The sequence below is a fragment of the Heterodontus francisci genome, chromosome 3 (genome assembly GCF_036365525.1).
Source record: "Heterodontus francisci isolate sHetFra1 chromosome 3, sHetFra1.hap1, whole genome shotgun sequence".
In the NCBI taxonomy this organism is placed as follows: domain Eukaryota; kingdom Metazoa; phylum Chordata; class Chondrichthyes; order Heterodontiformes; family Heterodontidae; genus Heterodontus; species Heterodontus francisci.
In genome coordinates, this window is record NC_090373.1 from 194,850,245 (window position 1) to 194,875,677 (window position 25,433).

The 25,433-nt window shown below is 45.4% G+C and overlaps 1 protein-coding gene across 1 annotated transcript in view; it reads left to right on the plus strand.

Moving 5' to 3' along the window:
* The window catches only part of LOC137367175 (dynein axonemal heavy chain 6-like), a 1,370,791-nt gene that overhangs the window by 872,088 nt on the left and 473,270 nt on the right, over nucleotides 1-25,433 (plus strand). Inside the window, exon 37 of the mRNA XM_068028611.1 lies at nucleotides 16,024-16,113. Within this exon, the coding sequence (XP_067884712.1) occupies nucleotides 16,024-16,113 (90 nt within the window). The remainder of the gene's footprint in view (nucleotides 1-16,023; nucleotides 16,114-25,433) is intronic.

The following is a 25,433-nucleotide window of genomic DNA, read 5'->3' on the forward strand; positions in this document are numbered from 1 at the left end:
GTCATGGCAGGAGAGCTTGAAGCCATGGTTTGCTCTTCTTGCTGCATGTGGGAATCCGGGAACATTTCCAGTCCCCGGGACTAGCATGTGTGCAGGAAGTGTGTCCAGCTGCAGCTCCTGGAAGCTCGGGTTTCAGAGCTGGAACGGTGGCTGGAGACACTGTGGAGCATCTGCGAGTCTGAGAGCATTGTGGATAGCACGTATAGAGAGGCGGTTGCACTGCAGGGACTTGAGGAAGGAAGGTGACCACCAGGCAGTCCAAGAGAATCAGGCAGGTAGTTCAGGGTCCTGCTTGCAAATCAGTATTCCATTTAGGAGGCTGATGAGGCTGCTTCCTCCAGGGTGTGCGAACAGAGCCAAGCTTCTGGTACTGCAAGCAGCCTGTCTGCACAGGAAGGGGGAAAGAGACGAAGAGCAATAGTAATAGGGGATTTGATAGTCAGGGGAACAGATGGGCGCTACTGTGGCCGTCAACCTGACTCCAGGATGGTGTGTTGCCTCCCTGGTGCCAGGGTCTGGGATGTCACTGAACAGCTGCAGGACACCTGAAGGGGGAGGATGATAAGATAGAGGGGTGGCACCGCAGCTTCACAGTTCCAGCGACCCGGGTTCAATTCTGGGTACTGCCTGTGTGGAGTTTGCAAGTTCTCCCTGTCTGCGTGGGTTTCCTCCGGTTTCCTCCCACAGCCAAAAGACTTGCAGGTTGATGGGTAAATTGGCCATTATAAATTGCCCCTAGTATAGGTAGGTGGTAGGGGAATATAGGGACAGGTGAGGATGTGGTAGGAATATGGGATTAGTGTAGGATTAGTATAAATGGGTGGTTAATGGTCAGCACAGACTCGGTGGGCCGAAGGGCCTGTTTCAGTGCTGTATCTCTAAATCTAAATCATGGTACATGGTACCAGTGACATAGGTAGAAAGAGGGATGAGGTCTTGCATCAAGAATTCAGGGATTTAGGCAGTAGACTAAAAAGCAGGACCTCTTTGGTTGTAATCTCTGGATTACTCCCAGTGCCACGTGCTAGTGAGTTTAGAAATAGGAGAATAGCACAGATGAATTTAAGCAAGGAGTCAGGAGGGCTAAAAGGGGTCATGAAAAGTCATTGGCAAACAGGATTAAGGAAAATCCCAAGGCTTTTTATACATATATAAAGAGCAAGTGGGTAACCAGGGAAAGGGTTGGCCCACTCAAGAACAGAGAAGGGAATCTGTGTGGAGCCAGAGGAAATGGGTGAGGTACTAAATGAGTTCTTTGCATCAATATTCACCAAAGAGAAGGACTTGGTGGATGATGAGCCTAGGGAAGGGTGTGTAGATAGTCTCAGTCATCTCATTATTGAAAAGGAGGAGGTGTTGGGTGTCTTGCAAAGCATGAAGGTAGATAAGTCCCCAGGGCCTGATGGGATCTACCCCAGAATACTGAGGGAGGCAAGGGAAGAAATTGCCGGGGCCTTGACAGAAATCTTTGCATCCTCATTGGCTACAGGTGAGGTCCCAGAGGACTGCAGAATAGCCAATGTTCCTTTGTTTAAGAAGGGTAGCAAGGATAATCCAGGAAATTATAGGCCGATGAGCTTTACGTCACTGATAGGGAAATTATAAGAGAGGATTCTTCGGGACAGGATTTACTCCTGTTTGGAAACAAACGAACTTATTGGCGAGAGACAGGATGGTTTTGTGAAGGGGAGGTCGTGTCTCTAATTTGACTGAGTTTTTTGAGGAAGTGACAAAGATGATTGATGAGGGAAGGGCGGTGGATGTTCTCTATATGGACTTTAGTAAAGCCTTTGACAAGGTCCCTCATGGCAGACAGGTACAAAAGGTGAAGTCACACAGGATCAGAGGTGAGCTGGCAAGATGGATACAGAACTGGCTCTGTCATAGAAGACAGAGGGTAACAGTGGATGGGTGTTTTTCTGAATGGAGGGATGTGACTAGTGGTGTTCGGCAGGGATCAGTGCTGGGACCTTTGCTCTTTGTAGTATAATATAAATGATTTGGAGGAAAATGTAGCTGTTCTGATTAGTATGTTTGCGGACGACACAAAGGTAGGTGGAGTTGCGGATAGTGATGAGGACTGTCAGAGGATACAGCAGGATATAGATTGGTTGGAGACTTGGGCGGAGAAATGGCAGATGGAGTTTAATCCGGACAAATGTGAGGTAATGCATTTTGGAAGGTCTAATGCAGGTGGGAAGTATACAGTAAATGGCAGAACCCTTAGGAGTATTGACAGGCAGAGAGATCTGGGCGTACAGGTCCACAAGTCACTGAAAGTGGCAACGCAGGTGGATAAGGTAGTCAAGAAGGCATACGGCATGCTTGCCTTCATCGGTCGGGGCATAGAGTATAAAAATTGGCAAGTCATGCTGCAGTTGTACAGAACTTTAGTTAGGCCACACTTAGAATATTGCGTGCAATTCTGGTCGCCACACTACCAGAAGGACAAGGAGGCTTTGGAGAGGGTACAGAAGAGGTTTACCAGGATGTTGCCTGGTCTGGAGGGCATTAGCTATGAGGAGAGGTTGGATAAACTCTGATTGTTTTCACTGGAACGACGGAGGTGGAGGGGCGACATGATAGAGGTTTACAAAGTTATGAGCGGCATGGACAGTGGATAGTCAGAAGCTTTTTCCCAGGGTGGAAGAGTCAGTTACTAGGGGACATAGGTTTAAGATGAGAGGGGCAAAGTTCTTTCCACATGGGGTGGTGAGTGCCTGGAACTTGCTGCCGGGGGCGGTGGTGGAAGGAGGAACAATAGCAACGTTCAAGAGGCATCTTGACAAATACATGAATAGGATGGAAATAGAGAGATACAGTCCCCGGAAGTACAGAAGGTTTTAGTTTAGGCAGGCATCAAGTTCGGCGCAGGCTTGGAGGGCCGAATGGCCTGTTCCTGTGCTGGACTGTTCTTTGTTCTTCTTTGAATGCGTGGCTTAAGAGTTGGTGCAGGAGGGAGGGTTTTAGATTCCTGGACCATGGGACCGTTTCTGGGGAAGGTGGGACCTGTACAAGCGGAACGGTCTGCATCTGAACCAGAGGGGGACTAACATCCTTGCTGGTGGGTTTGCGAGTGCTGTTGGGAGGAGTTTAAAATAATTTGGCAGGGGGAGGGGATGCAGACTCCTAGCAGAATAGGGACACAGCTAAACACAGGAAAGCGAACAAGTCAGAGGGAATACAGCAGAAGTAAGTTTCAAGGGAGTAAGACCAGGCTGGAAGGCCTCTACTTTAATGCCAGGAGTATTGCAGGTAAAACGGATGAGTTAAGGGCAATGATTGACACGTGGAATTGTGATATAGTAGCCACCACGGAGACATGGTTGAGGGAGGGGCAGGATTGGCAGCTCAATATCCCGGGATATGGAATCTTCAGGCGAGACAGAGGAGGGGGTAAAAGAGGAGGGGGCATTGAAATATTAGTTAAGGAGTCAGTTACTGCAATAAGGAGAGATGATATCTTGGAGGGGGCAGCAAATGAAGCTTTCTGGGTAGAGTTTAGGAATAAAAAAGACACAGCCACATTGCTAGGTGTTTATTATAGACCCCCAGATAGAACAAAGAAAATTACAGCACAGGAACAGGCCCTTCGGCCCTCCAAGCCTGCGTCGATCCAGATCCTCTATCTCAACATGTCGCCTATTTTCTAAGGGTCTGTATCTCTTTGCTTCCTGCCCATTCATGTATCTGTCTAGATACATCTTAAAAGACGCTATCGTGCCCGCGTCTACCACCTCCGCTGGCAACGCGTTCCAGGCACCCACCACCCTCTGCGTAAAGAACTTTCCACGCATATCCCCCCTAAACTTTTCCCCTCTCACTTTGAACTCGTGACCCCTAGTAATTGAATCCCCCACTCTGGGATAAAGCTTCTTTCTATCCACCCTGTCTATACCTCATGATTTTGTGCACCTCAATCAGGTCCCCCCTCAACCTCCGTCTTTCTAATGAAAATAATCCTAATCTACTCAACCTCTCTTCATAGCTCGTGCCCTCCATACCAGGCAACATCCTGGTGAACCTCCTCTGCACCCTCTCCAAAGCATCTACATCCTTTTGGTAATGTGGCGACCAGAACTGCACGCAGTATTCCAAATGTGGCCGAACCAAAGTCTTATACAACTGTAACATGACCTGCCAACCCTTGTACTCAATACCCCGTCCGATGAAGGAAAGCATGCCGTATGCCTTCTTGACCACTCTATTGACCTGCGTTGCCACCTTCAGGGAACAATGGACCTGAACACCCAAATCTCTCTGTACATCAATTTTCCCCAGGACTTTTCCATTTACTGTATAGTTCACTCTTGAATTTGATCTTCCAAAATGCATCACCTCGCATTTGCCCTGATTGAACTCCATCTGCCATTTCTCTGCCCAACTCTGCAATCTATCTATATTCTGCTGTATTCTCTGACAGTCCCTTTCACTATCTGCTACTCCACCAATCTTAGTGTCGTCTGAAAACTTGCTCATCAGACCACCTATACTTTCCTCCAAATCATTTATGTATTTCACAAACTACAGTGGTCCCAGCACGGATCCCTGTGGAACACCACTGGTCACACGTCTCCATTTTGAGTAACTCCCTTCCACTGCTACTCTCTGTCTCCTGTTGCCCAGCCAGTTCTTTATTCATCTCGCTAGTACACCCTGGACCCCATGCGACGTCAATTTCTCCATCAGCCTACTATGGGGAACCTTATCAAACGCCTTACTGAAGTCCATGTATATGACATCTATAGCCCTTCCCTCATCAATCAACTTTGTCACTTCCTCAAAGAATTCTATTAAGTTGGTAAGACATGACCTTCCCTGCACAAAACCATGTTGCCTATCACTGATAAGCCCATTTTCTTCCAAATGGGAATAGATCCTATCCCTCAGTATCTTCTCCAGCAGCTTCCCTACCACTGACGTCAGGCTCACCGGTCTATAATTACCTGGATTATCCCTGCTACCCTTCTTAAACAAGGGGAAATTGAGGAGCAGATATGTGTGCAATTTGCAGAGGTGTGTTAAAATAATAGGGTAATTATATTAGATGATTTCAACTTTCCCAACATTAATTGGGATAGTCATCGTGTTCAGGGCTTAGATGGAGTGAAGTTCTTAAAATATATACAGGAGAACTTTTTCGCTCAATATGTAGAGGATCCAACAAGGGAGGGTGCAGTGCTGAACCTAATTCTGGGGAATGAAGCCGGACAGGTGGTTGATATGTTGGTGGGGGAGCATTTTGGTGATAGCGACCACAACATGGTACAATTTAAGCTTTTATGGAGAAAGATAGACAAGTTGCAAAAAAAGGTTTTGTATTGGGGGAGAGTGAATTTTAGTAAAATAAGGCAGGTTCTGGCCAAGGTAGACTGGAAAGAGTTACTTGTTGGGAAATCTACAGAAGAGCAGTGGGGGGCATTCAAAAAGGAAATGGGGAGGGTACAGGCCCAACATGTTCCCTCTAGGGTAACAGGTAAGAGCAACAAGCCCACAGAACCATGGATGACCAGAAACATTCAGGGTACGATGAGAATGAAAAGAGAGGCTTTTAGCAAATACAAGGAGAGCAAATCAATGGAAGCATTGAGTGGAGTACAGAAAGTATAGGATGGAGCTTAAGAGCAAAGCGGGGATATGAGAAAGCTCTGCCTGGTAAAAGTAGTGAAAATGCCAAGATATTCTATAAGTATATCAATGGGAAGAGGATAACCAGGGAAAGAGTAGGACCCATTAGGGACCAAGGGGGAAATTTGTGGGTGGAGCCAGAGGACATTGGTAGGGTGTTGAACGAATACTTCACATCTGTCTTCACCCAAGAGAATGAGGATGTAGATATGGAATTCAGAGAGAGACTGTGAGGTTCTTGAGCAAATTGTCATAGGGAGTGACAAGGTATTGGAGGTTTTGGAAGGCTTAAAAGTGGACACATGTCTAGGTCCGGACGATTTGTGTCCCAGGATGTTGTGGGAGGCGAGGGTGGAGATTGCAGGGGCTCTGACCCTAATTTTTAATTCCTCTCTGGCCACGGGGGGAGGTGCCAGAGGACTGGAGAACAGCTAATGTGGTCCCACTATTTAGGAAAGGTTGAAGAGATAAGCCAGGGAACTACAGACCAGTGAGTCTCACGTCAGTGGTAGGGAAACTATTGGAGAAAATTCTGAAGGAGAGAATCTGTCTCCACTTTGGGAGGCAAAATTTGATTAGGAATAGTCAGCATAGCTTTGTCAGAGGGAGGTCATGCCTAACAAATTGATTGAATCTTTTGAGCATGTGACCAGGTGTGTAGATGAGGGTAGTGCAGTTGATGTAGTTTACATGGATTTCAGCAAAGCCTTTGACAAGGTCCCACCATGGGAGACTTATCAAGAAAGCAAATGCATGTGGGATACAAGGTAACTTGATAAGGTGGATTCCAAATTGGCTTAGCTGTAGGAGACCGTGTGATGACAGACGGCTGTTTTAGTGACTGGCAGCTAGTGTCCAGTGGTGTACTACAGGGATCTGTGCTGGGTCCCCTATTGTTTGTCATTTATATAACGACATAGATGACTATGTGGATCAGTAAGTTCGCGGATGACCAAAAGATTGGCCGAGTGGTTAACAGTGAGGTGGAGTGTCTTAGGTTACAGGAAGATATAGACGGGATGGTCAAATGGGCAGAAAAGTGGCAGATGGAATTTAATGCTGGAAAGTGTGAGGTGATACACTTTGGAAGGAGTAATGTGACACGGAAGTATTCAATGAATGGCCTGACACTGGGAAGTTCCGAGGAACAAAGGGACCTTGGCGTGTTTGTCCATAGATCTCTGAAGGCAGAAGGGCAGGTTAATAGGGTGGTGAAAAAGGCATATGGGACACTTGCCTTTATCAATCGAGCCATAGATTACAAAAGCAGAGAGGTCATGTTGGAGTTGTACAGAACTTTGGTAAGGCCACAGCTGGAGTACTGTGTGCAATTCTGGTTGCCACATTATAGGAAGGATGTGATTGCATTGGAGGGGGTGCAGAGGCGATTCACCAGGATGTTGCCTGGGATGGAACATTTTAAGCTATGAAGAGAGGTTGGATAGGCTTGAGTTGTTTTCACTGGAGCAGAGAAGACTGAGGGGTGACCTGATCGAGGTGTACAAGGTTATGAGGGGCATGGACAGGGTGGATAGGGAGCAGCTATTCCCCTTAGTTGAAGGGTCAGTTACGAGGGGTCACAAGTTTGAGGTGAGGGGCGGGAGGTTTGAGGGTGATTTGTGGAAGAACTTTTTTACCCAGAGAGTGCTGACGGTCTGGAATGCCCTGCCTGGAAGGGTGTTCGATGCAGGTTGCCTCACATCCTTTAAAAAGTACCTGGATGAGCACTTGGCACGTCATAACATTCAAGGCTATGGGCCAAGTGCTGGCAAATGGGATTTGGTAGACAGGTCAGGTGTTTTAATGCATCAGTGCAGACTCGATGGGCTGAAGGGCCTCTTCTGCACTGTATTATTCTGTGATTCATAAACATGGTCTGCAATGGTGTCATACCATACAGTACTCCCTCTTAGCCTCCTCAATCACCTCTCTCGCCAAACATGAGTGCAGATCCCGCTTGAATTTGTCACCACCCTGTGTGAAGCAGTAAAATCGAAACTTCCCCTGTCTGAGCCTGGTTAGTGGCTCCTGGTAACAGTTCCCAGTTTGGTAAAGCAATATTTCAGTCTATTCAGCTGTCCTTGGGAAACAATCCCCTGTCTCAGTATAAACATTCCCTGCTTCTCCCCTGTCTCAGTATAAACATTCCCTGCTTCTCCCCTGTCTCAGTATAAACATTCCCTGCTTCTCCCCTGTCTCAGTATAAACATTCCCTGCTTCTCCCCTGTCTCAGTATAAACATTCCCTGCTTCTCCCCTGTCTCAGTATAAACATTCCCTGCTTCTCCCCTGTCTCAGTATAAACATTCCCTGCTTCTCCCCTGTCTCAGTATAAACATTCCCTGCTTCTCCCCTGTCTCAGTATAAACATTCCCTGCTTCTCCCCTGTCTCAGTATAAACATTCCCTGCTTCTCCCCTGTCTCAGTATAAACATTCCCTGCTTCTCCCCTGTCTCAGTATAAACATTCCCTGCTTCTCCCCTGTCTCAGTATAAACATTCCCTGCTTCTCCCCTGTCTCAGTATAAACATTCCCTGCTTCTCCCCTGTCTCAGTATAAACATTCCCTGCTTCTCCCCTGTCTCAGTATAAACATTCCCTGCTTCTCCCCTGTCTCAGTATAAACATTCCCTGCTTCTCCCCTGTCTCAGTATAAACATTCCCTGCTTCTCCCCTGTCTCAGTATAAACATTCCCTGCTTCTCCCCTGTCTCAGTATAAACATTCCCTGCTTCTCCCCTGTCTCAGTATAAACATTCCCTGCTTCTCCCCTGTCTCAGTATAAACATTCCCTGCTTCTCCCCTGTCTCAGTATAAACATTCCCTGCTTCTCCCCTGTCTCAGTATAAACATTCCCTGCTTCTCCCCTGTCTCAGTATAAACATTCCCTGCTTCTCCCCTGTCTCAGTATAAACATTCCCTGCTTCTCCCCTGTCTCAGTATAAACATTCCCTGCTTCTCCCCTGTCTGTCTAAACATTCCATGGAAACATAGAAAATAGGAGCAGGAGTAGGCCATTTGGCCCTTTGGGCCTGCTCTGTCATTCAAAAAAGATCCTGGCTTATCATCTAATTCAGTACCCTGTTCCCACTTGCTCCCTGTATCCCTTGATCCCTTTGGCATTAAGAAATATATCTATCTCCTTCTTGAATATATCTCATGACTTGGCCTCCAAGGTCTTCTGCTGTAGAGATTTCCACAGGCTAACCACCCTCTGAGTGAAGAAATTTCTCTTCTCGGTTCTAAATGACATACCCCGTATCCTGAGACTATGACCCCTGGTTCTGGACTCCCCAGCCATTGGGAACATCCTCCCTGCATCTAGCCTGTCTAGTCCTGTTAGAAATTTATAGGTTTCTGAGATCCCCTCTCATTCTTCTAAACTTGTGAATATAGCCCTAGTTGACCCAATCTCTCCTCATACGTCCATCCTGCCATCCCAGAATTCAGCCTTGTAAATCTTCTCTGTACTCCCTCCATGGCAAGAACATCCTTCCTCAGTCAGATAAAAAGACCAAAACTACACACAATACTCCAGATGTGGTCTCACCTGTATCCTCTTGCAATGAAGGCCAACATACCATTCGCCTTCCTAACTGCTTGCTTCACCTGAATGCTTGCTTTCAGCGACTGATGTACAAGGACACACAGGTCTCGTCGCACCTCCCCCTTTCCCAATCTATCACCATTCAGATAATCTGCCTTTCTGTTTTTACAACTAAAGTGGATAACCTCACACTTATCCACATTATACTGCATCTGCCATGCATTTGCCCACTCACCTGACCTGTCCAAGTCACATTGGAGCCTCTTTGCATCCTCCTCACAGCTCACATTCCCCCCTAGCTTTGTGTCTTCAGCAAACTTGGAAATGTTACATTTAGTTCCCTCACCCAAGTCATTAATATATATTGTGAATAGCTGGGTCCCAAACACTGATCCCTGCGGTACCCCACTAGTCACTGCCTGCCACACGGAAAAAGACCCGTTTATTCCTACTCTCTGTTTCCTGTCTGTCAACCAATTCTCAATCCATGCCAGTATATTAGCCCCAATCGCATGTGCTTTAATTTTGCACACTAACCACTTATGTGGGACCTTATCAAAAGCCTTCTGAAAATTCAATTATACCATATCCACTGGTTCTCCCTTATCTATTCTACTAGTTACATCTTCAAAAAACTCCAGTAGATTTGTTAAGCATGATTTCCCTTTCGTAAACCCATGCTGACTTTTCCCAGTGCCATTTATGCTTTCCAGGTATTCTGCTATCACATCCTTTATGATAGACTGTAGCATTTTCCTCACTACTGATGTAAGACCAGCTGGTCTGTAGTTCTTTGTTTTCTCTCTCCCTCCTTTTTCAAATAGTGGGGTTACATTTGCCACCCTCCAATCTGTTGGAACTGCTCCAGAGTCTATAGAATTTTGGAAGATGACCACCAACGCATCCACTATTTCCAGGGCCACTTCCTTTAGTACTCTGGTATGTAGATTATCAGGCCCTAAGGATTTGTCAGCCTTTAACCCAATTAATTTCCCTAGCAGTATTTTTTTCTTACTACTGATTTCCTTCAGTTCCTCCCTCTCATTAGACCCTTAGTTCCCTAACATTTCTGGGTGGTTATTTGTGTCCTCCTTTGTGAAGACAGAACCAAAGTATGTGTTTAATTGTTCTGCCATTTCTTTGTTCCCCATTATAATTTCCCCTGTTTCTTACTGTAAGGGACCTACGCTTGTCTTCACTAATCTTTTTCTCTTCATATTTTATAGAAGCTTCTACAGTCAGTTTTTATGTTCCCTGCAAGTTTACTCTCATACTCTATTTTCCCCCGCTTAATCAATCTCTTTGTCCTTCTTTGCTGAATTCTAAACCGTTCCCAATCCTCAGACTTGCTGCTTTTCTGGCAATTTTATATGCTTCCTCTTTGGATCTAATACTGTCCCTAATTTCTTTTGTAAGCCACGGTTGAGCCACTTTTCTGGTTTTATTTTTGCACCAGACAGGAATGAATAATTGCTGTAATTCATGCAAACGTTCTTTAAATATTATCCATTGCCTATCCACCTTGAACCCTTTTCGTAAAGTTCCCCAATTTACCATAGCCAACTTGTGCCTCATAACTTCGTAGTTTCTTTTTATTTGGATTCAGGACCCTAGTTTCAGATTCAAGTACTTCACTCTCCAGCTTAATAAAGAATTCTATCATGTTATGGTCCCTCCTCCCCAAGAGACCCCACACAACAAGATTGTTAATTAATCCTTTCTCATGGCACAATGCCCAGTCCAGGATAGCCTGTTCTCCAGTTCCCTTTTTTCGCCCCTGTCTTAGTATAGACATTTCCTGCTTCTTCTCCCCATTCTTAGTATAAACATGCCCTGCTTTTTTCCCCCTATCTTAGTGTAAACATTCCCTGCTTTCTTCACCCTTGTTATTTTAATGAACTCTGGTCTGCGCTAGGTTAGCTACGTGAACTGTTAATTACCAAAGCAGTCAAAGAAAGCTGGAAGCTGAGAAACTGCTATGATTCACCAATTCCAGTCAGTGTCCAAACACTGAATCAGGTTGTGGCATTCTCAACCTCCAGGACCATTTCACATTCTGGAAACACAAGGTGATTTACAGGAGAGTGTGACAAAGGGAAGAGCAAGAGTCCTGGGATCACTGCACTTCTGACATACCACTCAAACAAGTCTCCCTGTCCATCTGCAAACGTCATCATCCCTGTGCCATGGTGACACAGCTGCCTTACTATTTGTAATGTACATATGCACTCCCCTCCCGTATCCAAATTTTAAATTGATCTACTTTCTCACTTATCAGCAGTAAAACAGGAGATATAAGGCCAGTCAGTGAATGACTCGTTAGGATTGAAAAATGACTGGAGTTTCTCTTTTAATACGATACTGAAAGTGACAATTGAATTTCCACTTTCCTTTTCTAAATCAGCACTCCAAATTATACTGCAATCTGCTGGCTCTGTCAATGTGTGGAAGCTGCATCTCAGTGACAGACTTTATTTTATATTCCAGGCTGTCAGTCCAACTCTGATTCTGACAGGCTTTGGCCGCAAAATGGAACATTTCCTGTAACGATGTGGCAATACACGTATGTACATACACACGCACACACGCCCCACCCAACCGAAGGTATGGTTGCTAAATTTGCTGATGAGACAAAGATAGGTAGGAAAGTAAGTTGTGAAGAGGACATAAGGAGACTACAAAGGGATATAAATAGATTAAGTGAGCGGGCAAAGATTTGGCAAATGGAGTATAGTGTGGGAAAATGTGAAATTCTCCATTTTGGCAGGAAGAATAAAAATGAAGCATATTATCTAAATGGTGAGAGATTGCAGAGCTCTGAGATGCAGAGGGTTCTGGGTGTCTTAGTGCAAAAGATTAATATGCAGAGACAGCAATTAATTAGGAAAGCTAATAGAATGTTATTGCTTATTGCGAGGGGAATTGAATACAAAAGTAGGGAGGTTATGCTTCAGTTATACTGGGCATTGGTGATACCACATCTGAAGTACTGTGTACAGTATTGGTCTCTTTATGTAAGGAAGGATGTCAATGTGTTGGAAGCAATTCAGAGAAGGTTTACTAGACTAGTACCTGGAATGAGCTGAAAGGTTGGACAGGCAAGGCTTGTATCCGCTGGAATTTAGAAGAGTAAGGGGCAACTTGATTGAAACATCTAAGATCCTGAGAGGGACTTGACAGGGTGGATGTGGAAAGGATGTTTCCTCTTGTGGGAGAATCTAGAACTAGGAGTCACTGTTTAAAAATAATGCATCGCCCATTTAAGACAGATGAGGAGAAATTTTTTCTCTCAGAGGGTCATGAGTCTTTGGAACTCTCTTCCTCAAAAGGCGGTGGAAGCAGAATCTTTGAATATTTTAAAGGCAGAGGTAGATAGATTCTTGATGAGCAATGGCGTGAAAGGTTATCTGGGTAGGCGGGAATGTGGAGTTGAGGTTACAATCAGAGCAGCCATGATCTTGTTGAATGGCAGAGCAGGCTTGAGGGGCTGAGTGGCCTACTCTAGTTCCTAATTCGTATATTCACATATATCCCAGGTCCCTCTGCTCCTGAACCCCCTTTAGAATTGTACCCTTTACTTTACATTGCCTCTGCTCATTCTTCCTACCAAAATAAATCATCTCACACTTCTCTGTATTAAATTTCATCTGGCACATGTCCACCCATTCCACCAGCCTGTCTATGTCCTCTTGAAATCTATCACTATCCTCCTTACAGTTCACAATACTTCCAAGTTTTGTGCCATCTGAAAATTTTGAAATTGTGCCCGATGCATCCAAGTCTAGCTAATTGATATATATCAAGAAAAGCAGGGGTCCCAACACCAAACCCTGGGGAGCCAACTATATGCCTTCCTCCAGTTCAAAAAAAAAACCATTCACCACTACTCTGTTTACTGTTACTGAGCTAATTTTGACTCCATTCTGTCACTGTCCCTTTTATTTCATGTGCTCCAATCTTGCTTACAAGCCTGTTTTGAAGAACTTTATCAAATGCGTTTTGGAAATCCGTGTATGCCATATCCGCTCCATTACTGCTCAACATCGACCTTCTGTTGTTTCATCAAAAAACTCAGCAAATTAGTTAAACAAGATTTGTCCTTAATGAATCCATGCTGGTTTTCCTTAATTAATCCACATTTGTCCAAGTGGCTGTTAATTTTGACCTGAATTGTCCTTTCTAAAAGGTTTCCCACCACTGAGGTTAAACTAAGTGGTCTGTATTTGCTGGGTTTATCCTTGCACCTTTTTTTTAAAAAACAGGGGTGCAACATTTGCAATTCTGCAGTACTCTGGCACCATTCCTAAATCTAAGGAGGATTGGAAGATTATGGCTAGTGCCTCTGCAATTTCCACCCTTACTTCCCTCAGTATCCTTGGATGCACCGCATCCAGTCCTGGTGACTTATCAACTTTAAGTACAACCAGCCTATCTGATACTTCCTCTTTATCAATTTTTAGTTCATCCAGTGTCTCAACTCTCTCCTCTTTCACTATGACTTTGGCAGCATTTTCTTCCTTGGCAAAGACAGATGCAAAGTGCTCATTTAGTACCTCAGCCATGCTCCCTGCCTCCATGTGTAAATCCCCTTTTAGGTCCCTCACTGGCCCCAATCCTCCTTTTACCACCCTTTTACTATTTATATGCCTATAGAAGACATTTGGATTTCCTTTTATGTTAACTGCCAGTCTCTTCCCATTCCCTCTGGTTGCTTCTCTTTGTTTTTTCACTTCCCCTCTGAATCTTCTATATTCAGTCTGCATTATCATCTATCATATACGCCCTTTTTCTGCTTCATCTTACTCTCTATCTCTTCCATCATCCAAGGAACTCTGGATTTGCTTGTCTTACCTTTCCTGGCGTGGGAATGTACCTTGACTACCCACAAACTATCTGCCCTTTAAAGGCAACCAATTGCTCGGTTGCAGTTTTGACTTCCAATTTTTGATTCCAATTTATCTGGGCCAGATCTATACTCACCCCATTGAACTTGGCCTTACCCCAATTAATTACTTTTACACTGGATTGTTCCTTGTCCTTTTCCATAGCCAACCTAAACCTTATGATGCTATGATCATTGTTCCCAGAACCATTCCCCAGTGTTACGAAAACTGCAGAATCATTCCACAGTATTACCAAAACCTAGAAACATTCCCAGTGTTCCCAACACACAACCATTACCCAGTGCGAGCAAAACAATAACCATTCCCCAGAGTTACCAAAAATCAAACATTCCTCAAAGTTAGTAAACCCAGAAACCTTCCCCAGTGTTACTAAAAACCATAAACAATCCTAATGTTAACAAACCCAGTCATTCCCCAGTGTTACCAAAACCCCAGAACCATTAGCAAAACCCTGAACCATTTCCCAGTGTTACCAAAACCCAGAAACGTTCCCCAATGGTGGCAAAAGCCCAGAAACATTCCCCAATGTTGCCAGAAACCCAGTGCTATTAAAGGCTAATACTGCCCTTGATACAGCTACACTGTATTGCCCCTTTCCAGTGCAGTTAAACCTATTGCTACTTTCCAGTACAGCTATTTACAGAGGAAAGTATTTTCTGCTGTAATAAAGAACAACAAAGAACAAAGAATTGAGAGTAGGATCAGGGGAAAGCCCAGAGAAACCATGTAAGCTGCCAATTTTATCCTACTTGCCTTGTTTCCCTGGGTCCTGTTGATGTCCACAAGGTCTGGTGGGATTTCAGGCACAAATGTTTGATTTCAGTTGGTGTGGCTTGCATACCATCTGAATGTGTATAAAATGTTTTTAAAAATGGTAAGAATAAATTATAAAGCTAAAGAAATATATGGTCACTCCCCTATAGTTTTGATGGAACACAGAACAGAGTTGTGGAATTCAATCCACAAAGCACCACTAAAAATCTAAGGATACAATTTGGAGTTTGTCAGAATACATCAGTGATCCTGATTTGATCCCCTACCTGACGGAAGCACCCATATTGCCAAGGAGAAAGAGAACTTGCATTTATTTAGGGTCTTATCTCAGGATGTTACAGCTAATGAATACAACAGTGACGACAATTCAAAAGTGATGGAGGAAATGTGGCAGCCAATTTATGCATAGCAAGGTCCCACAAACAGTGAGATAATGATTGAGTCCTCTGTTTTTGAGGTGTTTATACTGTTTTGGAGATGTTTAAACTGCTGGAGATGTTTGTGTTTGAAATGTTAAACCTGTTTTTGAGAAATTTAACCTGTTTTCAAAATGGAGTCATGGATCTTTTATATCCCCAGGGAGGGCAGACAGGGCCCTTGTTTAACATCTCATCTGCAGGATAGTATCTCCAACAGTATAACACTGGAGTATCAGCCTGGATTATGGGCTCCAGTCCAAGAAGGGGCCAGCATACAGTCACTCACCCTGAGCAATGCCATAGGAGATTTGCTGGTTAGGATGTCTGTACATGTAGACTGGAACACAGAATAGGTGCTTTGACTGATTTCATTTTGCTGTTCTATTTGGTTGTGAAAAGCATCTGTGCTGCTAAACAGACCTGGATGATCTGCTTGTTATGCCTTTTGGCTTGCTTCTGCATGCTTGCTTCAGTAGGTGGGAATTACATTGGATGTCAAGGAGCAAGTGACCTCCAAGACAGTGAAATATTGAGGCTCCACAGGCTTGTAAGGTCACATTTACTGTGTTACATTTGTGTGCTATATTACCTCCCTGTGAAGTGCTACACACCAGGATTCTGTTGGCGTGAGAAAGAGAGAGAGACAGAAAACCAGCTTGGATTCAAGAACTCCTGAGCAGCTTGTTCAGTGCTGTATATCTCAACATTCACTGGGATTGCATTTAATGCTTCTGGTTTTGTCTATTCACTCCAGAAAGCAATAGACATGGCAACAGAGGAACTGGGCTTCCAGCATTGGCCAAGCCAAGTGGAGAAGATCATCCAGCTGTACAGCCAGATTTTGGTAAGGCCAGCTTCCAGCTATCTCTCTCTCTATCTTCCCAATTAATTCCTTTCAAAATCTTAAAAAACTGTAACCAAACCACTCCTTAACCTTGTAAATTATGCAGTACTCCAGCTGTGGTCTAACCAGGACTTAGTATAGTGGCAGCAAAACATCCTCCCCTTTATATTCTAGACCTCAAGTTATAATGGCTAGCATTCCATTAGTCTTTAAATTATCTTTTGTACCAGGCCACTACATTTTAGTGATACGTGCACATGGATCCCTAAATCTCTTTGAATCTCCACTGTTCCTAACTTTCCACCATTGAAATAATACTGGGCTCTATCCTCTTCTGCACATACCTTTTATATAGCTCCTTTCATGACCTCAGGATGCCTCAAATTGCTTTATAACCTATTAGATACTTTTTAAGTGTTGTAAATGTAGGAATTGCGGGAATAAATTTGTGCACAGCAAGGTCCCAAACAGCAATATGATAATGAGCAGATAATCTGTTTTACTGATTTTGATTGAGATATAAATATTTGCCAGAACACTGGGAAGAATGGCTCTTCTCTTTGAATATTGCCGTGGGATCTTTTATGCTCTCAGTTTTAACATTTCATCTGGAAGATGGAATCTCCAACAGTGCAGCCCTCCCATGGGCCAGAATAATGTGCTCAAGCCATTGGAGTGGAGTTTGAACCTCTGGTCCTACTAGTTAAGGCACGAGTGCTACCCTAAGCCAAGGCTGACACAATATTAGAGAAACAAGAGCTGATTAAAGGGTTAAAATCAGGAGCTCTTTTAGAAAGATAAATTCAGCAAGGTTAAATCAATGATTGAAATGTACAAACTTTTGAAGGGCCTGGATAGAGTGGAGGTGAAGGACCTATTTACCTTAGCAGAGAGGTCAGTGACGAGGGGGCATAGATTTAAAGTCATGGATTCATAAATTCGTAGATCTCACCAAAGCCTTTGACCTCATCAGCAGACGTGGTCTCTTCAGACTACTAGCAAAGATCAGATGTCAACCAAGGCTACTAAGTATCATCACCTCATTCCATGACAATATGAAAGGCACAATTCAGCATAGCGGTGCCTCATCAGACCCCTTTCCTATCCTGAGTGGCGTGAAACAGAGCTGTGTTCTCGCACCTACACTGTTTGGGATCTTCTCAATGCTGCACTCACATGCGTTCAAGTCTTCAGAAGAAGGAATTTTCCTCCACACAAGATCAGATGGCAGGTTGTTCAACCTTGCCCATCTTCGAGCAAAGACCAAAGTACAGAAGGTCCTCATCAGGGAACTCCTCTTTGCTGACGATGCTGCATTAACATCCCACACTGAGTGTCTGCAGAGACTCAGCGACAGGATTGCGGCTGCCTGCACTGAATTTGGCCTAACCATCAGCCTCAAGAAAACGAACATCATGGGACAGGACATCAGAAATGATCCATCCATCAATATTGGCGACCACGCTCTGGAAGTGGTTCAAGAGTTCACCTACCTAGGCTCAACTATCACCAGTAACTTATCTCTTGATGCAGACATCAATAAGCGCATGGGAAAGGCATCTGCTGCTATGTCCAGACTGGCCAAGAGGGTGTGGGAAAATGGCGCACTGACACAGAACACAAAAGTCAGAGTGTATCAAGCCTGTGTCCTCAGTACCTTGCTCTATGGCAGTGAAGCCTGGACAACGTATGTCAGCCAAGAGTGACGTCTCAATTCATTCCATCTTCACTGCCTCCGGAGAATCCTTGGCATCAGATGGCGGAACCATACATCCAATGCAGAAGTCCTCGAGGCGGCCAACATCCCCAGCATATACACCCTACTGAGTCAGCGGCGCTTGAGATGACTTGGCCATGTGAGCCGCATTAAAGATGGCAGGATCCCCAAGGACGCATTGTACAGTGAGCTTGTCACTGAAGGGGGAGAGTGAACAGTGAGAGGTTGTGGTACACATTGGTACTAACGACATAGGCAGGAGGAGTGATGAGGTCCTGCAGGGGGAGTTCAGGGAGTTAGGTAGAAATTTAAAAGACAGGACCTCTAGGGATGTAATCTCGGGATTACTCCCTGTGCCACATGCCAGTGAGGCTAGAAATAGGAAGATAGTGCAGCTAAACACATGGCTGAACAGCTGGTGTAGGAGGGAGGGTTTCAGATATCTGGATCATTGGGATCTCTTCCGGGACAGGTGGGACCTGTACAAGGACGGGTTGCATCTAAACTGGAGGGGCACGAATATCCTGGCTGCGAGGTTTGCTAGCGTCACTCAGGAGGGCTTAAACTAGTGTGGCAGTGGGGGTGGGAACCAGAGCAGTAGGACAGCAAGTGAAATAAATGAGGGAGAACTAGTAAATAAGGCCAGTAAGACTAAGGAAGAGCAGGCAGGGAGATGTTGCTGAGCACAGCGGGACTGGTGGCCTGAAGTGCAATTGTTTCAATGCGAGAAGTATAACAGGTAAGGCAGATGAACTTAGAGCTTGGATTCGTACTTGGAACTATGATGTTGTTGCTATTACAGAGACTTGGTTGAGGGAAGGACAGGATTGGCAGCTAAATGTTCCAGGATTTAGAAGCTTCAGGCGGGATAGAAGGGGATGTAAAAGAGGTGGGGGGTTGCATTACTGGTTAAGGAGAATTTAACAGCTGTCCTGTGGGAGGACACCTCGGAGGGGTCATGCAGCAAGGCAATATGGGTAGAGCTCAGGAATAGGAAGGCTGCAGTCACAATGTTGGGGGTTTACTACAGGCCTCCCAACAGCCAGCGGGAGGTAGAGGAGCAGATATGTAGACAGATTTTGGAATGATGTAAAGGTAACAGGGTTGTAGTGGTGGGTGATTTTTAACTTCCCCAATATTGACTGGGACTCACTTAGTGCTAGGGGCTTGGATGGGGCAGAATTTGTAAGGAGCATCCAGGAGAGCTTCTTGAAACAATATGTACATAGTCCAACTAGGGATGGGGCCGTACTGGACCTGGTATTGGAGAATAAGCCTGGCCAGGTGGTCGAAGTCTCAGTAGGGGAACATTTTGGGAACAGTGACCATAATTCCGTAAGTTTAAAGGTACTTGTGGATAAGGATAAGAGTAGTCCTCGGGTGAAGGTGCTAAATTGGGAGAAGGCTAATTATAACAATATCAGGCAGGAACTGAAGAATTTAGATTGGAGGTGGCTATTTGAGGGAAAGGTGACATGTGGGAGTCTTTCAAACGTCAGTTGATTAAAATCCAGGACCGGCATGTTCCTGTGAGGAAGAAGGATAAGTTTGGCAAGTTTCGGGAACCTTGGATAATGCAGGATATTGTGAGCCTAGTCAAAAAGAAAATGGAACCATTCATAAGGGCTAGAAGGCTGGGAACAGACAAATCCCTTGAATATAAAGAAAGTAGGAAGCAACTTAAGCAAGGAGTCAGGAGGGCTAAAAGGGGTCATCAAAAGTCATTGGCAAACAGGAGTAAGGATAATCCCAAGTCTTTTTGTACATATATAAAAAGCAAAAGGGTAACTAGGGAAAGGGTTGGCCTGCTCAAAGACAGAGGGAATCTGTGTGGAGCCAGAGGAAATGGGCGAGTTACTAAATGAGTACTTTGCATCAGCACTCCCCACGAGAAGGACTTGGTGGATGATGAGTCTCGGGAAGGGATAGTCTGGGTCATGTCATTATCAAAAAGGAGGTGGTGTTGGCGTCTTGCAAAGCATTAAGGTAGATAGGTCCCCAGGGCCTGATGGGTTCTACCCCAGAGGGAGGCAAGGGAGGAAATTGCTGGGGCCTTGACAGAAATCTTTGTATCCTCATTGGCTACGGGTGAGGTCCCAGAAGACTGGAGACTCGCCAATGTTGTTCCTTTGTTTAAAAAGGGTAGCAAGGATAATCCAGGAAATTATAGGCCGGTGAGCCTTACATCAGTGATAGGGAAATTATTAGAGAGGATTCTTCGGGACAGGATTTACTCCCATTTGGAAACAAATGAACTTATTAGCGAGGGGCAGCATTGTTTTGTGAAGGAGGTTGTGTGTCTCTAACTTGATTGAGTTTTTTGAGGAAGCGACGAAGATGATTGATGAAGGAAGGGCAGTGAATGTTGTCCACATGGACTTCAGAAAAGCCTTTGACAAGGTCCCTCATGGCAGACTGGTACAAAAGGTGAAGTCACATGGGATCAGAGGTGAGCTGGCAAGATGGATACAGAACTGGCTCTGTCATAGACAGAGGGTAGCCGTGGAAGGGTGCTTTTCTGAATGGAGGGATGTGACTAGTGGTGTTCCGCAGGGATCAATGCTGGGACTTTTGCCGTTTGTAGTATATATAAATGATTTGGAGGAAAATGTAGCTGGTTTGATTAGTAAGTTTGCGGACGACACAAAGGTTAGTGGAGTTGTGGATAGTGATGAGGATTGTCAGAGGATACAGCAGGATATAGATCGGTTGGAGACTTGGGCGGAGAAATGGCAGATGGAGTTTAATCCGGACAAATGTGAGGTAATGCATTTTGGAAGGTCTAATGCAGGTGGGAAGTATACAGTAAATGGCAGAACCCTTAGGAGTATTGACAGGCAGAGAGATCTGGGCGTACAGGTCCACAGGTCACTAAGTGGCAACGCAGGTGGATAAGGTAGTCAAGAAGGCATACGGCATGCTTGCCTTCATCGTTCGGGGCATGGAGTATAATAATTGGCAAGTCATACTGTAGCTGTACTAATCTTTGGCCTCCTTGTCTCGAGAGACGATGGGTAAGCGTCTGGAGGTGGTCAGTGGTTTGTGAAGCAGCGCCTGGAGTGGCTATAAAGGCCAATTCTAGAGTGACAAACTCTTCCACAGGTGCTGCAGATAAAATTGGTTGTCGGGGCTGTTACACAGTTGGCTCTCTCCCTGCGCTTCTGTTTTCTTTTCCTGCCAACTGCTAAGTCTCTTCGACTCTCCACGCTTTAGCCCCCACCTTTATGGTTGCCCTCCAGCTCTGGTGATCGCAACTGACTCCCACGACTTGTGAGCAAAGTCTCAGGACTTCATGTCGTGTTTGCAGATGTCTTTAAAGTGGAGACAAGGATGGCCGGTGGGTCTGAAACCAGTGACGAGCTCGCTGGTGATCCTGCTATCTTCCATGCAGCTCACATGGCCAAGCCATCTCAAGCGCCGCTGGCTTAGTTGGGTGTATATGCTGGGGATGTTGGCTGCCTCGAGGACTTCTGTGTTGAAGATACAGTCCTGCCATCTGATGCCAAGGATTCTCCGGAGGCAGCGAAGATGGAATGAATTGAGACGTCACTCTTGGCTGATGTACGTTGTCCAGGCCTCGCTGCCACAGAGCAAGGTACTGAGGACACAGGCTTGATACACTCGGACTTTTGTGTTCCGTGTCAGTGCGCCATTTTCCCACACTCTCTTGGCCAGTCTGGACATAGCAGTGGAAGCCTTTCCCATGCGCTTGTTGAATTCTGCATTGAGACAGGTTACTGGTGATAGTTGAGCCTTGGTAAGTGAACTCTTGAACCACTTCCAGAGTGTGGTTGCCGATATTTATGGATGGGGCATTTCCGATGTCCTGTCCCATGCTGTTCGTTTTCTTGAGGCTGATGGTTAGGCCAAATTCGTTGCAGGCAGCCACAATCCTGTCAATGAGTCTCTGCAGACACTCTTCAGTGTGAGATGTTAATGCAGCATTGTCAGCAAAGAAGAGTTCCCTGATGAGGACTTTCTATACTTTGGTCTTTGCTCTTAGACGGGCAAGGTTGAACAACCTGCCACCTGATATTGTGTGGAGGAAGATTCCTTCTTAAGACTTGAACGCATGAGAGAGCAGCAGGGAGAAGAAGATCCCAAACAGTGTAGGTGCGAGAACACAGCCCTGTTTCACACCACTCAGGATAGGAAAGGGGTCTGATGAGGCGCCGCTATGCTGAATTGTGCTTTTCATATTGTCATGGAATGAGGTGATGATACTTAGTAGCTTTGGGGATCCAATCTTTTTTAGTAGTCTGAAGAGACCACGTCTGCTGACTCGGTCAAAGGCTTTGGTGAGATCAATGAAAGCAATGTGGAGGGGCATCTGTTCACGGCATTTCTCCTGTAGCTGGTGAAGGGAGAACAGCATGTCAATGGTGGATCTCTGCTCGAAAGCCACACTGTGCCTCAGGGTAGACATGCTCAGCCAGCTTCTGGAGCCTGTTTCAAGCAACTCTAGTGAAGACTTTCCCCACTATGCTGAGCAGGGAGATTCCACGGTAGTTGTTGCAATCACCGCGGTCACCTTTCATCTTATAGATGATGATATTGGCATCGCGCATGTCCTGTGGTACTGCTCCCTCGTCCCAGCACAGGCAAAGCAGTTTGTACAGTGCTGAAAATATAGCAGGCTTGGCACTCTTGATGATTTCAGGGGTAATGCTGTCCTTCCCAGGGGCATTTCCTTTGGCTGGAGAATCAATGGCATCACTGAGTTCCGATTTTGTTGGCTGTATGTCCAGCTCATCCATGACTGGCAGAGACTGGGCTGCATTGAGGGCGGTCTCAGTGACATTTTCCCTGAAGCACAGTTCTAGGTAGTGTTCCACCCAGCGGTCCATTTGCTTGCGTTGGTCAGTGATTGTGTCCCCTGATTTAGATTTGAGGGGGGGGGCAATCTTCTTGATGGTGGGCCCAAAAGCTCTCAATGCCATCATACATTCCTCTGATACTTCCAGTGTCAGAGGCCAGCTGAATATGACTGCATAGGTGTTGCCAGTAGTCATTTGCACAGCACTTCTGGCTGCTTTAAGTGCTACTAATGGTCACTCGCTGGGGGCTTCCTTCATCGGTCGGGGCATAGAGTATAAAAATTGGCAAATCATGCTGCAGTTGTACAGAACCTTAGTTAGGCCACACTTAGAATATTGCATGCAATTCTAGTCGCCACACTACCAGATGGAAGCGCAGGCTTTGGAGAGGGTACAGAAGAGGTTTACCAGGATGTTACCTGGTCTGGAGGGCATTAGCTATGAGGAGAGGCTGGATAAACTCTGATTGTTTTCACTGGAACGACAGAGGTGGAGGGGCGACATGATAGAGGTTTACAAAGTTATGAGCGGCATGGACAGAGTGGATAATCAGAAGCTTCTTCCCAGGGTGGAAGAGTCAGTTACTAGGGGACATAGGTTTAAGGTAAGTGGGGCAAAGTTTAGAGGGTTTGTGCGAGGCAAGTTTTTTACAGAGGCTGGTGAGTGCCTGGAACTTGCTGCCAGGGAGGTGGTGGAAGCAGGTACGATAGTGACGTTTAAGAGACATGTTGACAAATACATGAATAGGATGGGAATAGAGGGATACGGAGCCCAGAAGTGCAGAAGGTTTTAGTTTAGACAGGCATCAAGATCGGTGCAGGCTTGGAGGGCCGAATGGCCTGTTCCTGTGCTGTACTGTTCTTTGTCTTTAAGTGAATCCATTTCCACACCCTCTCCCTGACGTGACCGGCAACAGAGTCCCTGCCCACAGTCAACAACACTGTTCACTTCATTTATGAGACCTTTTAACATGGTGAAAAGGTCCCGAGACTCCTCACAGGAGAGTTAATAGTCCTCTCATTAAGTCTTTTGATTCCTGACACGCCTGTGCTTGTATCTCCAATTTAGTCCCAAAAACACAATAAATATGGAAAATGCACCTATTTTACCAATGGAAATCAATGACTGATAAATGGTCAATAACACCATGTAACATTCCTATGGTTGTAAAACAGCAGATCCTTTGGCTCAGTAAGAGGATACGAACATATGAATTAGGAGTAGACTTCTCAACCCCTCAAACCTACTCCGCCATTCAACAAGATCATGGCTGATCCGATTGTACCCTCAACTCCACATTCCCACTGACTCCCAATAACCTTTCACCCCTTTGCTTATCAAGAATCTATCTACCACTGCCTTAAAAATATTCAAAGACTCTGCTTCCACTGCCTTTTGAGGAAGAGAATTCCAAAGGCTTATGACCCTCAGAAATAATTTCTCCTCATCTGTCTTAAATGGGTGACTTCTTGTTTTTAAATAGTGACCCCTAGTTCTGGATTCCAATACAAGGGGAAACATCCTTTACATATCCACCCTGTCAAGACCCCTCAGGATCTTATATGTTTCAATCAAGTCGCCTCTTATTCTTCTAAACTCCAGGGGATACAAGCCTAGCCAGTCTGACCTTTCCTCCTAAGACAACCTGCCCATTCCAGTTATTAGTGTAGTAAACTTTCTCTGAACTGCTTCCAATGCATTCACATCCTTCCTTAAATAAGGAGACCAATGGCAATTACCATCTCCAACAAGAGAGAATCTAACCATCTCCTCTTGACATTCAATAGCATTACTATTGCTGAATCCCCCACTATCAACATTCTGGGGGTTACCATTGATCAGAAACTGAACTGGAGTAGCCATATAAATACCGTGGCTACAAGAGCAGGTCAGAGGCTAGGAATCCTGCGGCTCACCTCCTGACTTCCCAAAGCCTGTCCACCATCTACAAGGCACAAGTCAGGTGCGTGATGGAATACTGTCCACTTGCCTGGATGGGTGCAGCTCCAACAACACTCAAGAAGCTCAATACCATCCAGGACAAAGCAGCCCACTTGATTGGCACCCCATCCACAAACATTCACTTCCTCCACTACTAACGCACAGTGGCAGCAGTGTGTACCATATACAAGATACACTGCAGCAAGGCTCCTTAGACAGCACCTTCGAAACCTGTGAGCTCTACCAACTAGAAGGACAAGGGCAGCAGTTGCATGGGAACACCACCACCTGCAAGTTCCCCTCCAAGCCACACACAATCCTGACTTGAAACTATATCATTCACTGTCGTTGGGTGAAAATCCTGGAACTCCCTTCCCAGCAGCACTGTGCGTGTACCTACCCCAAATGGACTGCAGCAGTTGAAGAAGGCAGCTCATCACCTTTTCAAGGGCAATTAGGGATGGGCAATAAATGCTGGCCGAGCCGGCAATGTCCATATCCCATGAATGAATAAAGAAAACCAATACTGTACACAGTACCCCAGATTTGCTCTCACCAATGCCCTGCACAACTGATGCATAACCTCCCTCCTTTTGTATCCAATTCCCCTCACAATAAACGATGTGTGGGGGATTCAATTACTAGGGGTCACGAGTTCAAAGTGAGGGGGGAAAAGTTTAGGGGGGATATGCGTGGAAAGTTCTTTACGCAGAGGGTGGTGGGTGCCTGGAACGCGTTGCCAGCGGAGGTGGTAGATGCGGGCACGATGGCGTCTTTTAAGATGTATCTAGACAGATACATGAATGGGCAGGAAGCAAAGAGATACAGACCCTTAGAAAATAGGC